The sequence below is a fragment of the Mastigoproctus giganteus genome, chromosome 3 (genome assembly GCF_048544385.1).
Source record: "Mastigoproctus giganteus isolate SK-2022 chromosome 3, ASM4854438v1, whole genome shotgun sequence".
NCBI classification, from domain to species: domain Eukaryota; kingdom Metazoa; phylum Arthropoda; class Arachnida; order Uropygi; family Thelyphonidae; genus Mastigoproctus; species Mastigoproctus giganteus.
Window position 1 is genome coordinate 156,242,635 of NC_143577.1, and position 18,816 is coordinate 156,261,450.

The 18,816-nt window shown below is 38.4% G+C and overlaps 1 protein-coding gene across 3 annotated transcripts in view; it reads right to left on the reverse strand.

Annotated features, from left to right (window-relative positions):
- The window catches only part of LOC150088346 (protein yippee-like 5), a 193,025-nt gene that overhangs the window by 115,273 nt on the left and 58,936 nt on the right, over positions 1–18,816 (reverse strand). For all 3 annotated transcript variants that reach the window (XR_016546789.1, XM_090370732.1, XM_090370731.1), the window contains exon 3: positions 5,875–6,059. Coding sequence is in view for 2 of the 3 variants with exons in the window: in XM_090370732.1 (XP_090226858.1) it covers positions 5,875–6,035 (161 nt within the window). In the remaining variant the exon portion in view is untranslated. The remainder of the gene's footprint in view (positions 1–5,874; positions 6,060–18,816) is intronic.

Sequence of the window (18,816 nt, forward strand, 5' to 3'; positions counted from 1 at the left end):
ACTAATTAGACATGTGACACAGAAGAAAAATGCAATACATATACATTAACATGTGACACAGAAGGAAAATGCAATGAGTATAAATTAACATGTGACACAGAAGCCTATGTTTGATATAAGCTGGTCTGTAACAAGTTACAGCTGTACAAAACCAAATACTTCCAGCATCCTTCTTTTACTGGTAGTCCTGTTATAGTTATTATATTCATCAAGTTACAAAGGAGGTTAGGCAGGCAAAGGCAGATTACAAGAAATCTTTGGCAAAGGATGCAAAGAAAAACAGCAAAGAGTTTTTTACTTATGTAAACTCTAGAAAGAAGGGGATGAATCAGATTGGTCCACTTGATATCGATGGTTCAACTGTTGATGATTCTGCTCAGGTAGATAATGCACTAAATGAATATTTTGCATCGACATTCACACATGAGGAGTTATTTATGGAGGGGAATGCCAGAGGTGTATTCAAGTCTGGCAGTAAGCTAGATAATCTTGTAATAACTGAGAATGAATTAATTGAGAACTTGTTGAAGATAACCACTTTCTTGTGTTTTTATCTTCAACAATAAACACAAGAAAGGCACCTGGGGTGAATGGAATCTATCCAGTTATATTAAAGGAGGTGGCAAAGAGAGTAAGCAAACCCTTAGCTATAATTATGAGAGCTTCCCTGGACCCAGGGGAGGTACCCATGGACTGCAGATGTGCAAATGTGACCCCAATCCACACAGGAGGATCAAAGGGGAGACAAGTATTACAAACCTGTTAATTTAACTTCTGTTCCAGGAAAATTAATGGAGGCACTGGTTAAAGAAGCATTGCAGGATTGTCTAGACAAGACTTCAATTATAGCTCAGACACAGCATGGGTTTGTTTAGGGGAAGTCTTATCTGACTAATTTGTTTGGATACTATGATGTAGTCACAGAGGAACTGGATGCAAAGAATAACTTTGATATCATATATTTGGATCTTAGAAAATCCTTTGATACTGTTGCACATGGTAGACTGCTGCACAAATTGGAGCAGTGTGGCATTGGAGGCAAATTGCTGCTATGGGTAAAGGGATGGTTGAGCCCGAGAAGACAGAGTGGTAATCCATGCACACTGCTCTTTGTGGACTAATGTTATTAGTGGAGTCCCTCAGGGTTCAGTGTTGGGTCCATTGTTGTTTTCTGTATTTATAAATGATATTGATGATGGTATATCAGGCTTAATGTACAAGTTTGCTCAGACGATATGAAGGTTGGCAGGGTTGTTAATGACAGTACACTGCTGCAACAGGATCTAGAAAAGTTGAGCAGATGGGCTGAGAGATGCAAATGAAGTTTAACACTGACAAATGTAAACTACTATATATGGGAAGCAGTAATACCAGAGTAACATATGAACTCTGTGGTGCCACACTGACAGTGGTGAGCAGTGCGGATGGTCTGCAAGAGCAGCTGATGGTGTCTTATCAATGATATACAGGAAATTTTCTAGCAGGGATAAGAAGGTGATTATCCCCTTGTATAAGGCAACGGTCAGATCACAACAGGTCTGGAGGCCTCATTTTAAGAAGGATGTAGAGCTGTTGGAATGAGTACAGAGAAGGGCAACAAGATTAGTGAATGGAACAAAAGGTTGCTCTTACAAAGAAAGAGCTTAAGTTTTGGAAATTACAGTGTCTGGAGACTAGGCACCTGCAAGGTGATCTGATTGAGGTGTATAAAGCAGTGAATGGCTTGAGCATGCTCAATGCTGATGGGATTCTTCCTCTTGCTCAGAATAATTGCCTGAGAGGGCATAAATTCAAACTGAGGAAAGATGGTTGTAGGATAGATGTGCAGAAGTTTGCCTTTGGCCAGAGGGTGGTAGATTGCTGGAACAAACTTCCATCTGTCGTTGTAGAAGTTGACATCTTAAATAGATTCAAGGGAGAACTTGACAGGTGGGTTGGAAAACTGCTAGCTTGAGGGAATTTACAGACTAATAGATTAACAGTAGCCACAGGCAGAGGTGGAAATGATTCTTGCACTGATTCTACTGGAATGAGCAGAATGCCAGAAAGTCAGTTTTTTAACTGACTTTCTGGCATTCTGCTCAAATTTGGAGAGAAAAACATTTGTAGTGAGTGGATGGGTGAACTAAGGGTTTTTTTTTTTTTTTTTTTGCTGATGCTATATAAGCTTGTTTTCTTGCATCACTTGCCTTTGCTAATAGGCTTCTGTGTCACCTGACAATTTATGTGCAATCCATGCATTTTTCTTCTCTGCCATGAGTCTCATTAGTTCATCTGACATCCATTTGGACCTGAAAGTAGAGCAGTATTTCTTCGTTGGAACATAAAGCCTAATAGCTTCTAAAATTACTTCCTTCAATGCTTCCAATTTAGAATTTGCTGTTGGTAACATCATCAGTTGGTCCCACTGTACAGAACCTGAAAAAATCTGAGACCACTGTGGTTGCCTTTACGAAAGCAAACACCCTTCCTTTTACCCCTGATGGTAGTTACATCTTTAAGTAAATCCTACATTACTACACTGTGATCACTACCACCTAGTGGTTCCTTTATCCGTAAATTATTAATGCATTAATAATCACTGCTGATAATCAGATCAAGAGTTTTGCTCCCTCTAGTTGCCTCTCTGGCATGCTGCTGTAGAAAACAATCATCCAATAAATCCACAAAAGCCTTGCTAGTGTATGAGTGACCAACCCACAAGTTCCAGTCTATATCTGAAAATTTAAAATTCCCCATTATAAGACACTCTGCTTTACTGGCCCACTCTATTTCTCTGTATAATTGTTCATTGTACTCATCAGAGTCATTAGGCCTATAACAAACTCCTACCCTCATTTTTGCATTCCCAGTGCTTAAAAACACCAAGCTGATTGAACATTGCGCTGTCCATCTATGTCAACTGGATGAACTTCCTTAGCTTTTATGTTTCTTAACTAACAGCATAACCCCTTCTCCCTTCCTATCATGTCTGTCCTTTCTGCACACATTGTATTCCTCAAATTCCAAATGTGCATCACTTATATATCACCACGTCTCTGATATCCCAACAATATCCACCTTGGATGTCTTACTCAGACGTAGCCAGGTGGGAAGGAGCAGCAGTGTGTAGCACACGCTGCTTGATTAGACCGGGGTTCAAGCCCGTCACCACCAAATACGGAGGATGCGGAAAGGTTCAGAGAATGACCACCTTCTATCCCGGAGCAATATGGCCTTAGTTGCTAATGCTCCTAAAAATCAAAAAACAACAACATCTTACCCAGCACTTCAAATTCAAGAAAATTATTTGTGTACATCCATGTATATTTGCATGTACTCCTAGCATTTGTGTACATGCAAGTATACATCAACCTGTTCTTACTCTTAGTTACTCTAACACAACCCATGTATTTACTTGTTTCATGACCCCCAGCAGTTCTGAACAACCCATGTATTTACTTGTTTCATGATCCCAGCAACTGACTTTCTGGCATTCTGCTCATTCCAATAGAATCAGTGCAAGAATCATTTCCACCTCTGCCTGTGGCTACTGTTAATCTATTAGTCTGTAAATTCCCTCAAGCTAGCAGTTTTCCAACCCACCTAACATTCCCTCGATAGCATCAGCAAATATTCTTGCACCCCTTCTATTTGTGTATCCCATCACTGTAGAAGCAATCTCTCCTGTTAACAAGCACAGACCATGCTGAGAAAAATTCTACCCCACGAGCCCTGCACAATCTCTCCATGGTTAAACTGATTGACAAGGCTCTCATCATATACTCCCTCCTATCGTGTCTGGGCAGGATTGCAGACACTTAAATTTAACCTTAACTCATGACTTTTTTTCAGCATTGACCTGTACTTGCTTAGTAAATCCACAGATCACCTACACTTAATGTCATTAGTGCCAACACGTACAAGGATATCACCTTTTGGGCCCTTAAAAGATGATATCTGCTCTACAGCGTCACCAACATTTGCCCCTCGCAGACATACTCTTATCCTATTCTACCTATCCTTTTTACACAATTTATTTCCCATTTCCCTGACAATTGAGTCACCAACAATAACTAGCTGTTGTGGAACCAGTGCATTCTGCCCTGAAGGTTGCCGCTGTTTGCCTGGTGCAAAAAAGTGTGCTCTGGCATTGAGCCCCCCGTTTTAATTCCTTCGAGGGCATACACCCGTCTCTTCAAGCTTTCATAGATGCCCATCACAATGCTGAGTTGGCGCCTAATTTATTCACATTCTCTGCACCTAACACATAAAGACATCATCCATGGCTAGATCATGTCTAGTTCGAGAGCGATCTGCAAACATGTCACATTTTGCACATTTTTTTAAACTGTGATGCATTGGAGAATCATCCCCTATGGTTCTCCCACGAACCACAGCACTTTCGCTACTTTGCACAAGTTGCTTTGCTGCTCTAGCCTGGGTCATGATTTCCATTTAAATACAATTTAATTAACAATAAAAGTTAAAAGGATTTATAAATTTAATTGATTAATTGCTAATACTATACTAAACTAACAGATTCCTAGTACAGTGCTATGTATTACGCTATCTAGTTTAGTCCTATTAGTCCATGTATCTGGATATATATGCGTAAATGTCCTCAGTGGGCAGTTGACTGCTGGAACAAATTTCAATCTGTTGTTGTAAAAGTGGGTAGTTTGAATAAATTCAAAAAAGAACTATAAAAATTGTTAGAAGGGGTAAAGATGTGATATGGAAAATGTTGCATTTATTTATTTTTGGCTGATGCTGTATAAACTTGCATTCTTGCCAATACTAATGCATGGATTATTGGATCTCGCCATGACACTTATCATAGCCTCAAAATACATCACTCGTACTGCATGATGGAAGAGATGGGGTTGCCAGAGACTAAACATGAGTTTAACCAATTCACGCCACCATGAGCAAAGTGGTAGTACTGCACTGTCAATCAAGCAAAGCACATTAAATATTAAGTATATCAATATAATCATAAAAACAGTAAGCTATGTTGTTATGACAATGTATATATTCCTGCATTTATTAGTAAAATATTTTCACTAATAAATTTTCTGTTTTTATTAGTGCTTTGAGTTTTTCCAGGAAAATCCATATGGTTCACGTGGTCCTTTGGGGAAGGGAGAATATACATCTATGATCCAGAATGAAAGGCATCCGAAAATCCCAAAAAATGGAATTCACCTCAATCTAGACAAGATTGAGGTGAATTCAGGTAATCCCCCTTACCTTAGAATTAAGGTAAGGGGGATTACCTTACTGTAACCCCCCCATATTAATTTTTGCACCTAGGCTCCGCAGAACTTGAGGTCAGCCCTGCATACACAAGTTCAAATATGTAAAGGAAAGGAGGCTTTATTTATTTATTTTTTCGTCTCTCTAAAATATATGAAGATAGGTATTGACAGCTATTTATACCATTTGGCCTGAATATCAGTAATGTGGTAACAAAATAATCCACTTGCAAATATGGCAGATGAAAAAACAGATACACTGATAAGGCTGAATGACACTTGAACATCTATTATATGCTTAACTAGATTAAGAGAAGTAAAATTCTGTCGAAGCAACTTTGTTCTTCTTTTAATTATTTTAAACAATTTATACCTAAAATCTTTTCGCTAATGAAATTTTTTTTGTAGTATGCATTCACCAAAAAAGGAAATCCTAGATATACAAATGTTAAATTCCCATTTCTATATTTTTATGAACTTAGGTGATACTAAAATAAAGTATATCTACTATAAATAACAAAAATGAATAAAAGCTACATAAATTTGTTTTTAAACAACTCTGTTCATCTATCAACAAGCAGCTTCTACAATAAATTATAAATACATATATATCACAAAAAGTAAACAAAGCAATTACCTGTAGGTAAGGTTCACAACTCTATTAAACAGAAATGCTCTTCCAGTTGCTCCTGTAAACCTGGTGCTAATTAATTCGTTCCTGTTTGTGAGAATAGTATCACAAGTAGCACAAGAAAATAAACGTAATCCTCCAATGTGGTCCAGAAAAATACGGCCCATGGATATACGCCTTACAATGTAATACTACAAAGAATTGAAAGCACACAATTTGAAACATCTTATTAGGCCTATATTAACTTAGAGATAAAAGTTCTTTTACTGATTATGTTATCTATATGCAAATCTGCTTCATTTATTATCAAATTGAATGACATATAATGGTCACCTGATAAGTAGGCTAGGGGTGTTTTTGTATATACATGTGTGCATACAAGTATATTACAAACAAATACTTTTTATCATTATATATCTTTCTATACATTAAAATAATTTTCCTCCTAGTGATATTTATTCAGCCAATGGGAGAAGAGAGATGCAGGTTACGTAGTAATACGTAACAAATACTAAAATACATAACAGAAGCTTTTTTCCGGTGCTAAAACAAGCTTCTGTTTAAGCGTGGTCACGCACTATGTTTATCTAACATGGCCATGTGGTACCATTCTTGATTTTCATATGTAACTTATTTATGTATTCATAGCAGAGGAAGAGAGACAGTGTTGAAAGCTTCCGTAAGTATTGTATTTTATGTTATCAAAAGAAGCGAGTGCAGCCCCCTAGTAGTATATTAAAAATGAGTCCATAATTTGGTCAAGAATTTCACATCCCACTTCTGTATGCCTTAATCCCAGAACTATGCATCCATTTTCAACACTGCTGATTCCAACAGATAGCTGCCAGTCAAACTTTACATCACACACACTGTCAATTTCTACTGAGGTGAAACTTTAAACACGCACATGTGCATATATTTTGCTTATTATGTGTATAATAAGGTCCTTGATGCTCACAGACATTCACTCAGCCACGACAAGCTGAGCATCTGGGAGTGTAAAACGCTGATGGAACAGATATTCAGGTGACACTTGAGTCAAGTGGACTGAATTTTGGAAACGTCCAGTCATTCTGCGACAAGCAAATCCTCTGCTTACTCCTTCACAATGGTACCCTGAGTATAATCCATTTTTGCAAGTCCTGAAATATGGCATCTAGTATACTGGAGGTGACCACCCAGGTGAGAATCAACATAAGCAGGGGTAAAGGTGTGGCTTCCACACTACATGATGGAATGCCAACCCTCTGTGTAATTAGGCAATATAAGGTGGTAGATAAATCTCATCAATCAGTACAATACTAAAGTAGTTGAACTCAAGTTTAGTCTCCAGAGCAAAGCACTGGCTGCCCACCAACTCCTCCATCATGCAGCATGTTGATGTATTTTGAGGCTATGATGGGCATCACTATGAGATCCAATCTTCCTTACATTTAAAGGATACAGCTCTAAAACAGTGTTCAGATGTCAACCGCAAGGTAGTCAGAACCTACTGGTAACTCTCCAGGAGGCTTCTGTATCAGTTAGTGTATAATCTCACTGCCTCTACTCTGCCACATAAACAGTTTTAAAAACATTTTAAAAATATATAACATTTTAGAAACTCTTATCTGCTTCCATTTTTCAAATTTTATAAACTTTATTTCAAATTTGGCACACTGAACTGTACAAAATGTGAATATCACTAGTTTCATTCTGAACAAATATTGCCTTCACTGTTTTCATTATAACCCAAAAAAAAAAAAAATAAATAAATAAAGAATCTTTCAACCTCACCTCATATAAGACTACTGATGTCTATAGAACACCTGGGATAGCTCTTTGTCATAGACCATCTATTCTATCATGCTTTATGCTCATAGTAGTAGAAGAAACTTGACCTATGAGTTGCACAATCTATGTAATTTATGACAGTTATTTGGATAACAAAAAGCCATTTAGGCTATAATGCCTAAGTGCTCATACACTGTGATTGAAGAGATCATCCAAAAGTAATACATCTTTTGTCAAATATATTAATAATAAAGGAAAGAATGAAACACAGTATTAAGCTAAGCTATACCGACGATCTAGTGAAACACAGTATCTAACTTAAATTAAAAAAATATCAAGCCATCTGAACAGAAATGACTGAACAAACAAACAAAATAAATCATCCAACATGCTTTGAAACAGAAGCAGTTATATTATAAAAGACTTCTACACAAAAAACACCTGGAGAGGAATTGTGTAGCAACATCATTATTTCACATATAATTAAATATATCACTTCAAGACATTTCTAAAGCTAGAAATAAAATAACACAAATAGCATTAGTAGAGGTATATAATACAGGAAAGCAAGCTTATATAGCATCAGCCAAAAAAAAAAAAAAACTCTTCCTGCTTCACCCATCCGTTCACTCCAAAAGCTTGTCTAATTCAGACCTAAACCTATTCAAGCTGCCGACTTCCACAAAGACAGATGGAAGTTTGTTCAAGCAATCAACCACCCACTGGCTAAATGCAAACCTCCACACATCCAGTCCACAACTGTCCTTCCTCAATCTGAACCCATGCCACCTCAGGTACGGAATCTGAGCAAGAGAAAAAATCCAATCAGAACTAAGCCCACTCAAACCATTCAAGGCCTTACACACCTCAATCAGATCAACCTGCAAGTGCCCAGTCTCCAGATACTGCAATTTGCTCAACTTAAGCCTTTCTTGGCAAGAGCAAGCCTTTGCTCCACTCACCAATCTAGCCACCCCCCCCTCTGCACTCATTCCAGCAGCTCCACGTCCCTCCCAAAATGAGGCCTCCAGAACTGCATGCAGTAGTCAAGGTGCGGCCTGACCATTGCCTTATACAAGGGGATAATCACCTCCTTATCCCTGCTAGCAAAATTCCTATATATCAATGACAAGACCCCATGAGCTACTCTTGCAGCCTGTCTGCACTGCTCAGAAAACTTCATAAATGTCTCCACTAACTGCACAATTACCCCAGGTCTTTTTCATTCTCCACTACCCTGAGCGTAGTAACACACAGTTAGGTATGTTACTCTGGTGTTACTGCTACTCATATGCAGTACTTTGCATTTGTCAATGTTAAATTTCAGTTGCCACCTCTCGGGCCCATCTCCTCAACTTCTCTAGTCTGTTGCAGTAGTATACCGTGCTTACTGTCATTAACAACCCTACCAACCTTTATATCATCTGCAAATTTGGACATTAAGTCTGATATACCTTCATCAATATCATTGAAAAATACGGAAAACAACAATTGGCCCAACACGACATCTGGGGGGGGGGAAATCCATTAACAACATTGATCCATTGATTACCTCTGTTTCTCCTACTACACTATCCCTTTATCCCTAGCAGTAAATTGCCCTTAATGCCATACTGTTCCAACTTGTACAGTAGTCTTCCATGTGCAATAGTATCAAAAGCTTTCCTAAAATCTAAGTACTGTATATGATAACAGAACTAGTGAGAGAAAAACAGTAACAAATACAATGATACAGTTACCACATTTGTTATTACTTTTCACCATAAAAGTGTTTTCCCATTATAATTCTCGGAAAACAATTCCAAAAACAACCAATAAAAATTTGTCTACATTTAGGTAGGTACGAAAATTCATATATTTTTTATTGCCAACCAACAATTAACATGGGCTTCAATCAACAATTAACGTGGGCAACAATTAAGATGAACTTCAACAAGTGTAATCCCACTGCTGCAGTGTTAATCCTCCACTGGAAAACATCAATTTATAAAAGTTTTTTTCTTATTTTTTTAAATATGGAAATAAAATCAAATCTTTCAGTGTACCTTTCTCCCACCAATATGATATAATATTTTGACATGATATTTTCATAATTAACATTATATTATGATATTATATTCATTTTGATATAATATGAATTATGAGAAAGCAATTTTTTGTTTGGTGTTTAACAGATGCCAGAAAGTTTCTTTTATTTCACTTCTTACTAGCTGTACCCGTTGAAAAAATTAGCATTAGTAAAGGCATATGATTCAAGAAAGCAATCTTTTACAGCATTTCGCCAATCAGCATTTCACCCATCCATCCGTTTAAAATGTTTGTCTAGTTCTGCCTTGTATTTATTTAACCTATCAACTACGACAGATCGGAGCTTGTTCCAACAATAAACTACCCGCTCGCTTAAAGCAATTTCCACACATCTATTCTGCAACTGTCTTTCCTCAATTTCGGTTTATGCCCGCTCAAGTTTCTAATCTGAGCAAGAGGAAGAATCCCATCAGCATTGAGCCTGCTCAATCCATTAAAGGCCTTATACACCTCAATCAGATTGCCTCACAGGTGCCTACTCTCCAGATGCTGTAAGAGGCAGACTTAAGACTTTCTTTGTAAGAGCACTCCTTTGTTTCCCTTCTCTGTACTCGTTCTAGCAACTCTACATCCTTCCTAAAATGCGTATTCCAGACCCGTATGCAGTACTCAAGGTGTGGCTTAACCATTTCCTTATACAAGGGAATAATCATGTCCTTATCCCTGCTCGCCTCGTTCCTTTCATTCTCCACTACCCTGAGTGTAACACCACATTTCTCTGGGATTACTGCTACCCATATGCAGTAATTTGCATTTGTCAATGTTAAACTTCAGTTGCCACTTCTCAGCCCATCTACCCAACTATTCCAGATCCTGTTGGAGCAGCATACTGTCATTACTGTTATTAACAATCCTGCCAATCTTTGTATCATCTGCAAACTTTGACATTAAGCTTGATACCTTCATCTATATCATTGATAAATATACAAAACAACAATGGGCCCAACACCGAACCCTGAGGGACACCACTAATAATATTAGTCCACGTAGAGCAGTACCCATTGATAACCACTCAACATTCCTTTTATCGATTGCAGCAACAGGCCCTTAATGCCATACTGCTCCAATCTGCACAGTAGTCTTCCCTGTGCAATAGTATCAAAAGCTTTCCTGAAATCCAAGTATATGCTATCAAAATTATTTTTTGCATCCAGTTCCTTTGTGACCACATTATAGTATCCAATCAAATTGGTCAGACAAGATGTCCCCTTGACAAAACCATGCTGTGTCTGAATTATTACTGCTGTCTTGTGTAGATGATCCTGCAATGCTTCTTTAACCAGTAACTCCATTATTTTCCCCAGAACAGAAGTCAAACTAACAGATCTATAATTACTCGTGTCACCCTTTGATCCCCTTTGTGAATTGGAGATACATTTGCACACATCCTGTCCTTTCCTGAAATCCAAGTATATGCTATCAAAATTATTTTTTGCATCCAGTTCCTTTGTGACCACATTATAGTATCCAATCAAATTGGTCAGACAAGATGTCCCCTTGACAAAACCATGCTGTGTCTGAATTATTACTGCTGTCTTGTGTAGATGATCCTGCAATGCTTCTTTAACCAGTAACTCCATTATTTTCCCCAGAACAGAAGTCAAACTAACAGATCTATAATTACTCGTGTCACCCTTTGATCCCCTTTGTGAATTGGAGATACATTTGCACACATCCTGTCCATGGGGACTTCCCCCAAGTCCAAGGATTCTCTCATAATTATGGGTAAGGGTTTGCTTACTTCATTTGCTTCCTTTAATATAACTGGATGGATTCCCATCCACACCAGGTGCCTTTCTTATGTGTTTCTTAATTGTTGAAGTTAAACAACAAAAAATTGTTGTTTAACTTCAACAATTTTTCCTCCACGTTGCTCTCAGTTATTTGCTCTCACTGTTACAATTTGATAAACATCTGGCCCTCTAATCCTTGAATAACTCCTCATGTGTAAATGTAGATGCAAAATACTCATTTAGTTTGGCAGCTATCTGAGAATGATCATCTACAGTCAAACCACTGATATCAAGTGGACCAGTCTGATTCAACCACTTTCAGAGTTTATACAAGTAAAGAAGTCTTTACTGTTTTTCTTTACGTCCTTTGCTAAAGATTTCTTATAGTCTGCCTTCGCTTGCCTAATCTCCTTTGTGATTTGATTACAGACTAGCTTATATCTGCCATAGGTTTATATGCATCATATGCATTTTTCTTCTCTGCCAAGATTCTCATTAGTTCATCTGACATCCATTTGGGTCTAAACCTAGAACAGTATTTCTTAGTTGGAACAAAAAGCCTAGTAGCTTCCAAGATTACTTCCTTGAATGCTTCCCATTTAGAATTTGCTGTTGGTAACATCATCAATTGGTCCTATTGTATAAAATTTTAAAAAATCTCTGACACCACTGTAGTCACCTTTATGAAAACAAAAACCCTTCCTTTTACCCCTGTTGGTAGTTACATCTTTAAGTAAATCCCACATCAGTACACTGATCACTCCCACCTAGTGGTTCCTTTATCTGTAAATTATTAATGCATGAATAATCACTGCTGATAATTAAATCAAGTGTTACTCCCTCTGGTTGCCTCTCTAACATGCTGCTGCTGCTGTAGAAAATAATCATCCAATAAATCCAAAAAAGCCTTGCTAGTGTGCGATTGACAAATCCACAAGTTCCAGTCAATATATGGGAAGTTAAAAGCCCCTTATAAGACACTCTGATTTACTGACACACTATTTCTCTGTATAATTGTTCATTGTATTCATCAGAGTCATTAGTCCTATAACAAACTCCTATCCTTATTTTTACTTTCCCAGTGCTTATGTCACACTAAACTGACTGAACATTGCACTGTCCACCTATATCAACTGGATGCACTTCCTTAGATTTTATATGTTTATTAATTAACAGCATAACTGCTTCTCCCTTCCTATCCTGTCTATCCCTTCTGTGCACATTTTACTTCCCAAATTCCAATTCTGCATTCCTTATATCTGTGTGACAGCATGTCTCTGATATCCCAACCATATCTGCCTTTGATGTCTTGACCAGCACTTCAAATTCATCAAATTTATTTGCTATACTCTTAGCACTGGCGTACATGCACTTTTTTTTACTGTTAGTTATTCTTTTTTTTTTTTTTTTTTTTTTTTGGTAGCGCATCGGCTTCTGTGGCCATAATGCACCTCTGAAAGGTTTTTGCATTTTACTCTGATCCAAGCCCGAGGCGGGATTCAAACCCGCGACCTTTGGATTGCCAGGCAGGCACTTGACTTTTTATCCGGGCTGCTGCTCATTCTAATAGAAGCAGTGCAAGAATTATTTCCACATCTGCCTACATCCACCGTTAATCTGTGAATCCCCCAAGCTAGCAGTTTTTCGACCGACTTAAAACTGCCTCGATTGCATCAGCAAATATTCTTGCACCCTTTATATTTAAGTCTATTCCATCCTTGTAGGAAGGGGTCTCATGTTAAGGAGAGACCACGCTGAGAAAAATTCTACCCCATAAGCCTTGCACAGTCTCTCCAGGGCCAAATTGATTGACAAGGCTCTCATCATATACTAGATCATATCGTGTCTGGACAGAATTGCAGCCACTTTCAAATTTAACCCTATTTCTTGATTTTTTTTATGACACTGAACTGTACTTGTTAAAATCTGCAGATCTTTGGTGTGACATAAGCACTTAATGTTATTAGTGCCAATGTACAATGATATCATGCCCTTAATAGATATCTGCTCTACAATATCGTCAAGTTTTGCCCCTGGCAAACATACCCTGGTCCTATTCTACCTATTCTTTTTGCACAATATATTTCCCGTTTCCCTGACAGTTGAGCCACCAGCAATAACTAGCTCCTGTGGGACCAGTGCATTCTGCCCTGAAGGTTGTGCTGTGTTGTCTGGTGCACAAGAGTGAGCTCTGGCATTGAGTTGGGCAGCTGAGAGATTGACTGGCCCCATTTTAATTTCTATGAGGGCATCTACCCGACTCTTCAAACTCTCATAGACGCCCATCAGAAAATTGCGTTGCACCTGATTTCACATTCTCTGCACCTAGCACATACAAAGACATCCCCCATGGCTAGATCATGTACTGTTCTAGAAAGATCTGCAAACATTACATTTTGCATATTTTTTTTTAGACTGTGATGCATTGGAGAATCATCCCATTCAGTTCTCCCCTGAACCACAGTTCAGGGGAGAACTAATTAACAATAAAATTTAATAAGATTTATAAATTAATTGATTAATTGCCAATACTACTCTAAGCTAACGGATTCCCAATACAGTGCTACATATTACGCCCTCAAGTTTTATGTTATACCTTACGCTACCTAGTCCAAGTTATATGTTACACTGTTCCGTAACGTTCTAATATATCACAACAGTGTTGGCAAGAGATGGCAGTTTCTATTCGGCTGGCTTTTGCGATGACTATAAATAAAAGTCAAGGGCAAATGTTTGATAGAGTCGGAATTTCGCATATATAAACCCTGTATTTGAATGGTACAAGTTTTACCGATACTACAACAAAATCTCTATCTAAATTCAAAATAAACTAACTTCATAACTAGGAATATAAAGCTATTTCTAGAAAATAAATTAATATGCCAATTAAGTCAATAAAATGGCAAAAATTTAAGAAACACTCTCTATTAGCTGGAGCCATAAAATCTTTGCACGCACAGAGCTCAAATTTTGCAATTAGTAGCAGAGTTTTTCTTTAACTGCCCTAAAGAAATGTAGTCTTGTTTTGTTGTGAGCAGATAAGACAATAAGCATTGAATTCTTTCTCATTTCTTGTATCTGGGGAAACTTATAAATTTTCTTTTGTTTCACCATCTTTCTCATTATTCAAAATGTGCATCTTACGTAACAATTTCACACATATAAAATTTAATACAGTCTCTATAATACTTCTTTGAAAACAACATTTTTTATATTCTTGTGCCCTTCTGGTAACCTTATCTTAATATGATCTGACCCGAGACATTGCTATATACAATTGGCCATGACTAAATACAGGGTTAGTATATGCGAAATTCCGACTCTATCAAACATTTGCCCTTGACTTTTATTTATAGTCATCGCAAAAGCCAGCCGAATAGAAACTGCCATCTCTTAAATGAGAATGGCAAAGTTGAATCGGATGGAGTCAAATCTACATGTGGTAAGAGTACCCGTTTTCCTTTAGGTTCTCCTGTTATTATTTCTAGATCCAAAACTTTGACTAAGTCTCGTACCATTGATCAATCCTTCAGAAATTGCCATATTCCACAGTAAAATAAAATGATCTCCAACTTTTTCACACTTAAAATGTAAGGCTTGACAATGAACACATCATCATCATCAGCCATTTTCAATCCACTGCAGGATGAAGGCCTCTCCAGCAACTTTCCAGTTCCTTCTGTTTTGAGCACTGGCCATCCATTTACTACCCACAAACTCATGAATTTCATCTATCCATCTCCGACTTTGTCTTCCAGGTTTTCTTCTAGCTCCTCTTGGGTACCATTCTGTTATTTTCTTAGTCCATCTGTCATCATGGCTTCAAGCTATGTTGTCCTGCCCAAGACCATTTTAGTTTTTTAGTTTTGATAAGAATGTCCTTTACTTGAGTTTGCTGCCTAATCTATGTGTTTCTCTTCTTATCTAACAGTCGGATTCCCAAAATAATTCATTCCATTCTTTGCTATGTAGTTCTCAGCTTCTCTTCCATTCTTTTGGTGAGTGCCCAAAATTCACTTCCATAAGTCATGGTGGGGAGTAAACATTGGTTCATTATTTTACATTTCAGACAAACTAGGATATTGCTCTTCAGCATGTGACTATATTTCCTGAATACTATCCATCCAAAATTTATTCTTCTCTTGACTTCCAGCCATTTATCATTATTACGGCTACTAACTTGTCCCAGATAAGTATATGACTCCACCTTTTCAATTACTACTCCTTCAATCATTATTTCCCTTTCTGTGGCATACTTGTTCATCATTACTTTTGTTTTAGCCATATTCATCTTTAGTCCAAAATCCTTACTAACTGTGCATAACTGATTAAGATTTTCCTCTAATTCTTTGGGATCGTGGCTTATGACCACAATGTCATCTGCAAATCGTAAATGGTTTAGGTACTCTCCATTCACATTGACTCCTTTCTACGACCAGTCTAATCTTCTGAAAGCTTCCTCAAGGGCAGCAATAAACAGCTTCGGAGATATTGTGTCTCCTTGTTGAACTGTATCGAGGCAATGTTAGGTGGGTCGGAAAACTGCTAGATTGGGGGGATACAAGGACTAATAGATTAACAGTAGCCACTGGCAGAGGTGAAAGTGATTCTTGCACTGCTTCTATTGGAATGAGCCGCAGCCTGGAAAATAAGATGCAGGATATTTCAGAGACTGCTGGGAATCATTGGGGTACAAGTAAACACATGGGTTGTGTTAGGGTAGCTAAGAAAAAGAACAGGTGCATGTATACTTGTGTGTACACCAATGCTAGGAGTTTAGTAAATAAATTTGATGAATTTGAGGTATTGCTCAAAACATCAAAGGCAGATATTGTGGGGATTTCAGAGACGTGGTGTCACACAGATATAAGAAATGCAGAACTGGAATTTGGGGAGTACAATGTCTACAGAAAGGATAGACAGGATAGGAAGGGAGGAGGGGTTATGCTATTAGTTAAAAAACACATAAAATCCAAGGAAGTGAAGCCAGTCGACATCGCTGGACAGTGCAGTGTCGAGTCAGTTTGGTGTGACATAAGCATTGGGAGATCAAAATTGAGAGTAGGAGTGTGCTATAGGCCTAATGACTCTGATGAGTATAATAAGAAACTGTTCGGAGAAATAGAGTGGGCCAGTAAATCAGAGAGTCTTATAATGGGGGATTTTAATTTCCCAGATATTGACTGGAATTTGGGGGCTGGTCACTCACACAGTAGCAAGGCTTTTGTGGATTTATTGGATGATTGTTTTCTACATCAGCATGTTCGGGAGGCAACTAGAGGGAGTAATACTCTTGATTTGATTATCAGTAGTGATTCTTCATGCATTAAGAATCTGCAGATAAATGAACCACTTGGTGGCAGTGATCACAGTGTGCTGAAGTGGGAGTTACTCAAAGAGGTAACTACCATTAGGGGTAAAGGGAAGGGGTATTGCTTTCGTAAAGGCGACTACAATGGACTGAGACAGTATTTAAATTCTATACAGTGGCATCAACTGATGATATTGCCAACAGCAAATTCAAAATGGGAAGCATTCAAAGAACTTATCGTGGAAGCTACTAGGCTTTACATACCAACTAAGAAATATTGTTCAAGGTTTAGGCCTAAATGGTTGTCAGATGAACTAATGAGGCATATGGCAGAGAAGAAAAATGCATGGGATACATACAAATTAACACGTGACACGGACGCCTATGATAGATACAAGTTGATCTGTAACCAAGTTACAAAGGAGGTTAGGCAGGCGAAGGCAGATTACGAGAGATCCTTGGCAAGGGATGCGAAGAAAAACAGCAAAGAGTTCTTTACTTATGTAAACTCTAGAAGGAAGGGGATGAATCAGATTGGTCCACTTGAGATCGATGGGTCAACTGTTGATGACCCTGCTCGGGTAGCTAACAAACTAAATGAATATTTTGCATCGACATTCACACATGAGGAGTTATTCAGCGAGGGGAATGCCAGAGGTGTATTCAACTCTAGCAGTAAGCTAGAGAATCTTGTAATAACTGAGAGCAAAGTGGAGGAGAAATTGTTGAAGATAAACACAAGAAAGGCACCTGGGGTGGATGGGATCTATCCAGTTATATTAAAGGAGGCAGCAAAGGAGGTAAGCAAACCCTTAGCCATAATTATGAGAGCTTCCTTGGACTCAGGGGAGGTACCCATTGACTGGAGATGTGCAAATGTGACCCCAATTCACAAAGGGGGATCAAAGGCTGACACAAGTAATTATAGACCTGTGAGTTTAACTTCTGTTCCCGGAAAATTAATGGAGGCACTGGTGAAAGAAGCACTGCAGGATCATCTAGACAAGACTTCAGTTATAGCTAGGACACAGCATGGTTTTGTTAAGGGGAAGTCTTGCCTGACCAATTTGATTGGATACTATGATGCAGTCACAAAAGAACTGGATGCAGGGAATAACTTTGATATTATATACTTGGATCTTAGAAAGGCTTTTGATACTGTTGCACATGGAAGACTGCTGCACAAATTGGAGCAGTGTGGCATTGGAGGCAAGTTGCTGCTATGGATAAAGGGGTGGTTGAGGGGGAGAAGACAGAGAGTGGTAATCAATGGACACTGCTCATCGTGGACTAATGTTATTAGTGGAGTCCCTCAGGGTTCAGTATTGGGGCCTTTATTGTTTTCTGTATTTATAAATGATATTGATGATGGTATATCAGGCTTAATGTCCAAGTTTGCAGACGATACGAAGGTTGGCAGGGTTGTCAAGGACACTACTGACACTATGCTGCTGCAACAGGATTTGGAAAGGTTGAGCAGATGGGCCTCGAGGTGGCAAATGAAGTTTAACATTGACAAGTGTAAAGTACTACATATGGGAAACAGCAACCCCAGAGCAACGTATCAACTCTGTGGTACTACACTGACAGTGGTAGAGAATGAAAGGGACCTGGGGGTGGTGGTGCAGGCAGATATGAAGTTCTCTGAGCAGTGCAGACGAGCTGCAAGAGTAGCTCATGGTGTATTGTCAATGATATATAGGAATTTTTCTAGCAGGGATAAGGAGGTGATTATTCCCTTGTATAAGGCAATGGTCAGGCCACACCTAGAGTACTGTATACAGGCCTGGAGGCCTCATTTCAGGAAGGATGTAGAGCTGCTGGAACGAGTACAGAGAAGGGCAACTAGATTGGTGAATGGGACAAAGGGGTTCTCTTACGAAGAAAGGCTTAAGTTTTGCAAATTACAGTGTCTGGAAACTAGGCACCAGCGGGGTGATCTGATAGAGGTGTACAAAGCCTTGAATGGTTTGAGCATGCTCAATGCTGATGGGATTCTTCCTCTAGCTCAGAAAAATCACCTGAGAGGGCATAAATTCAAAT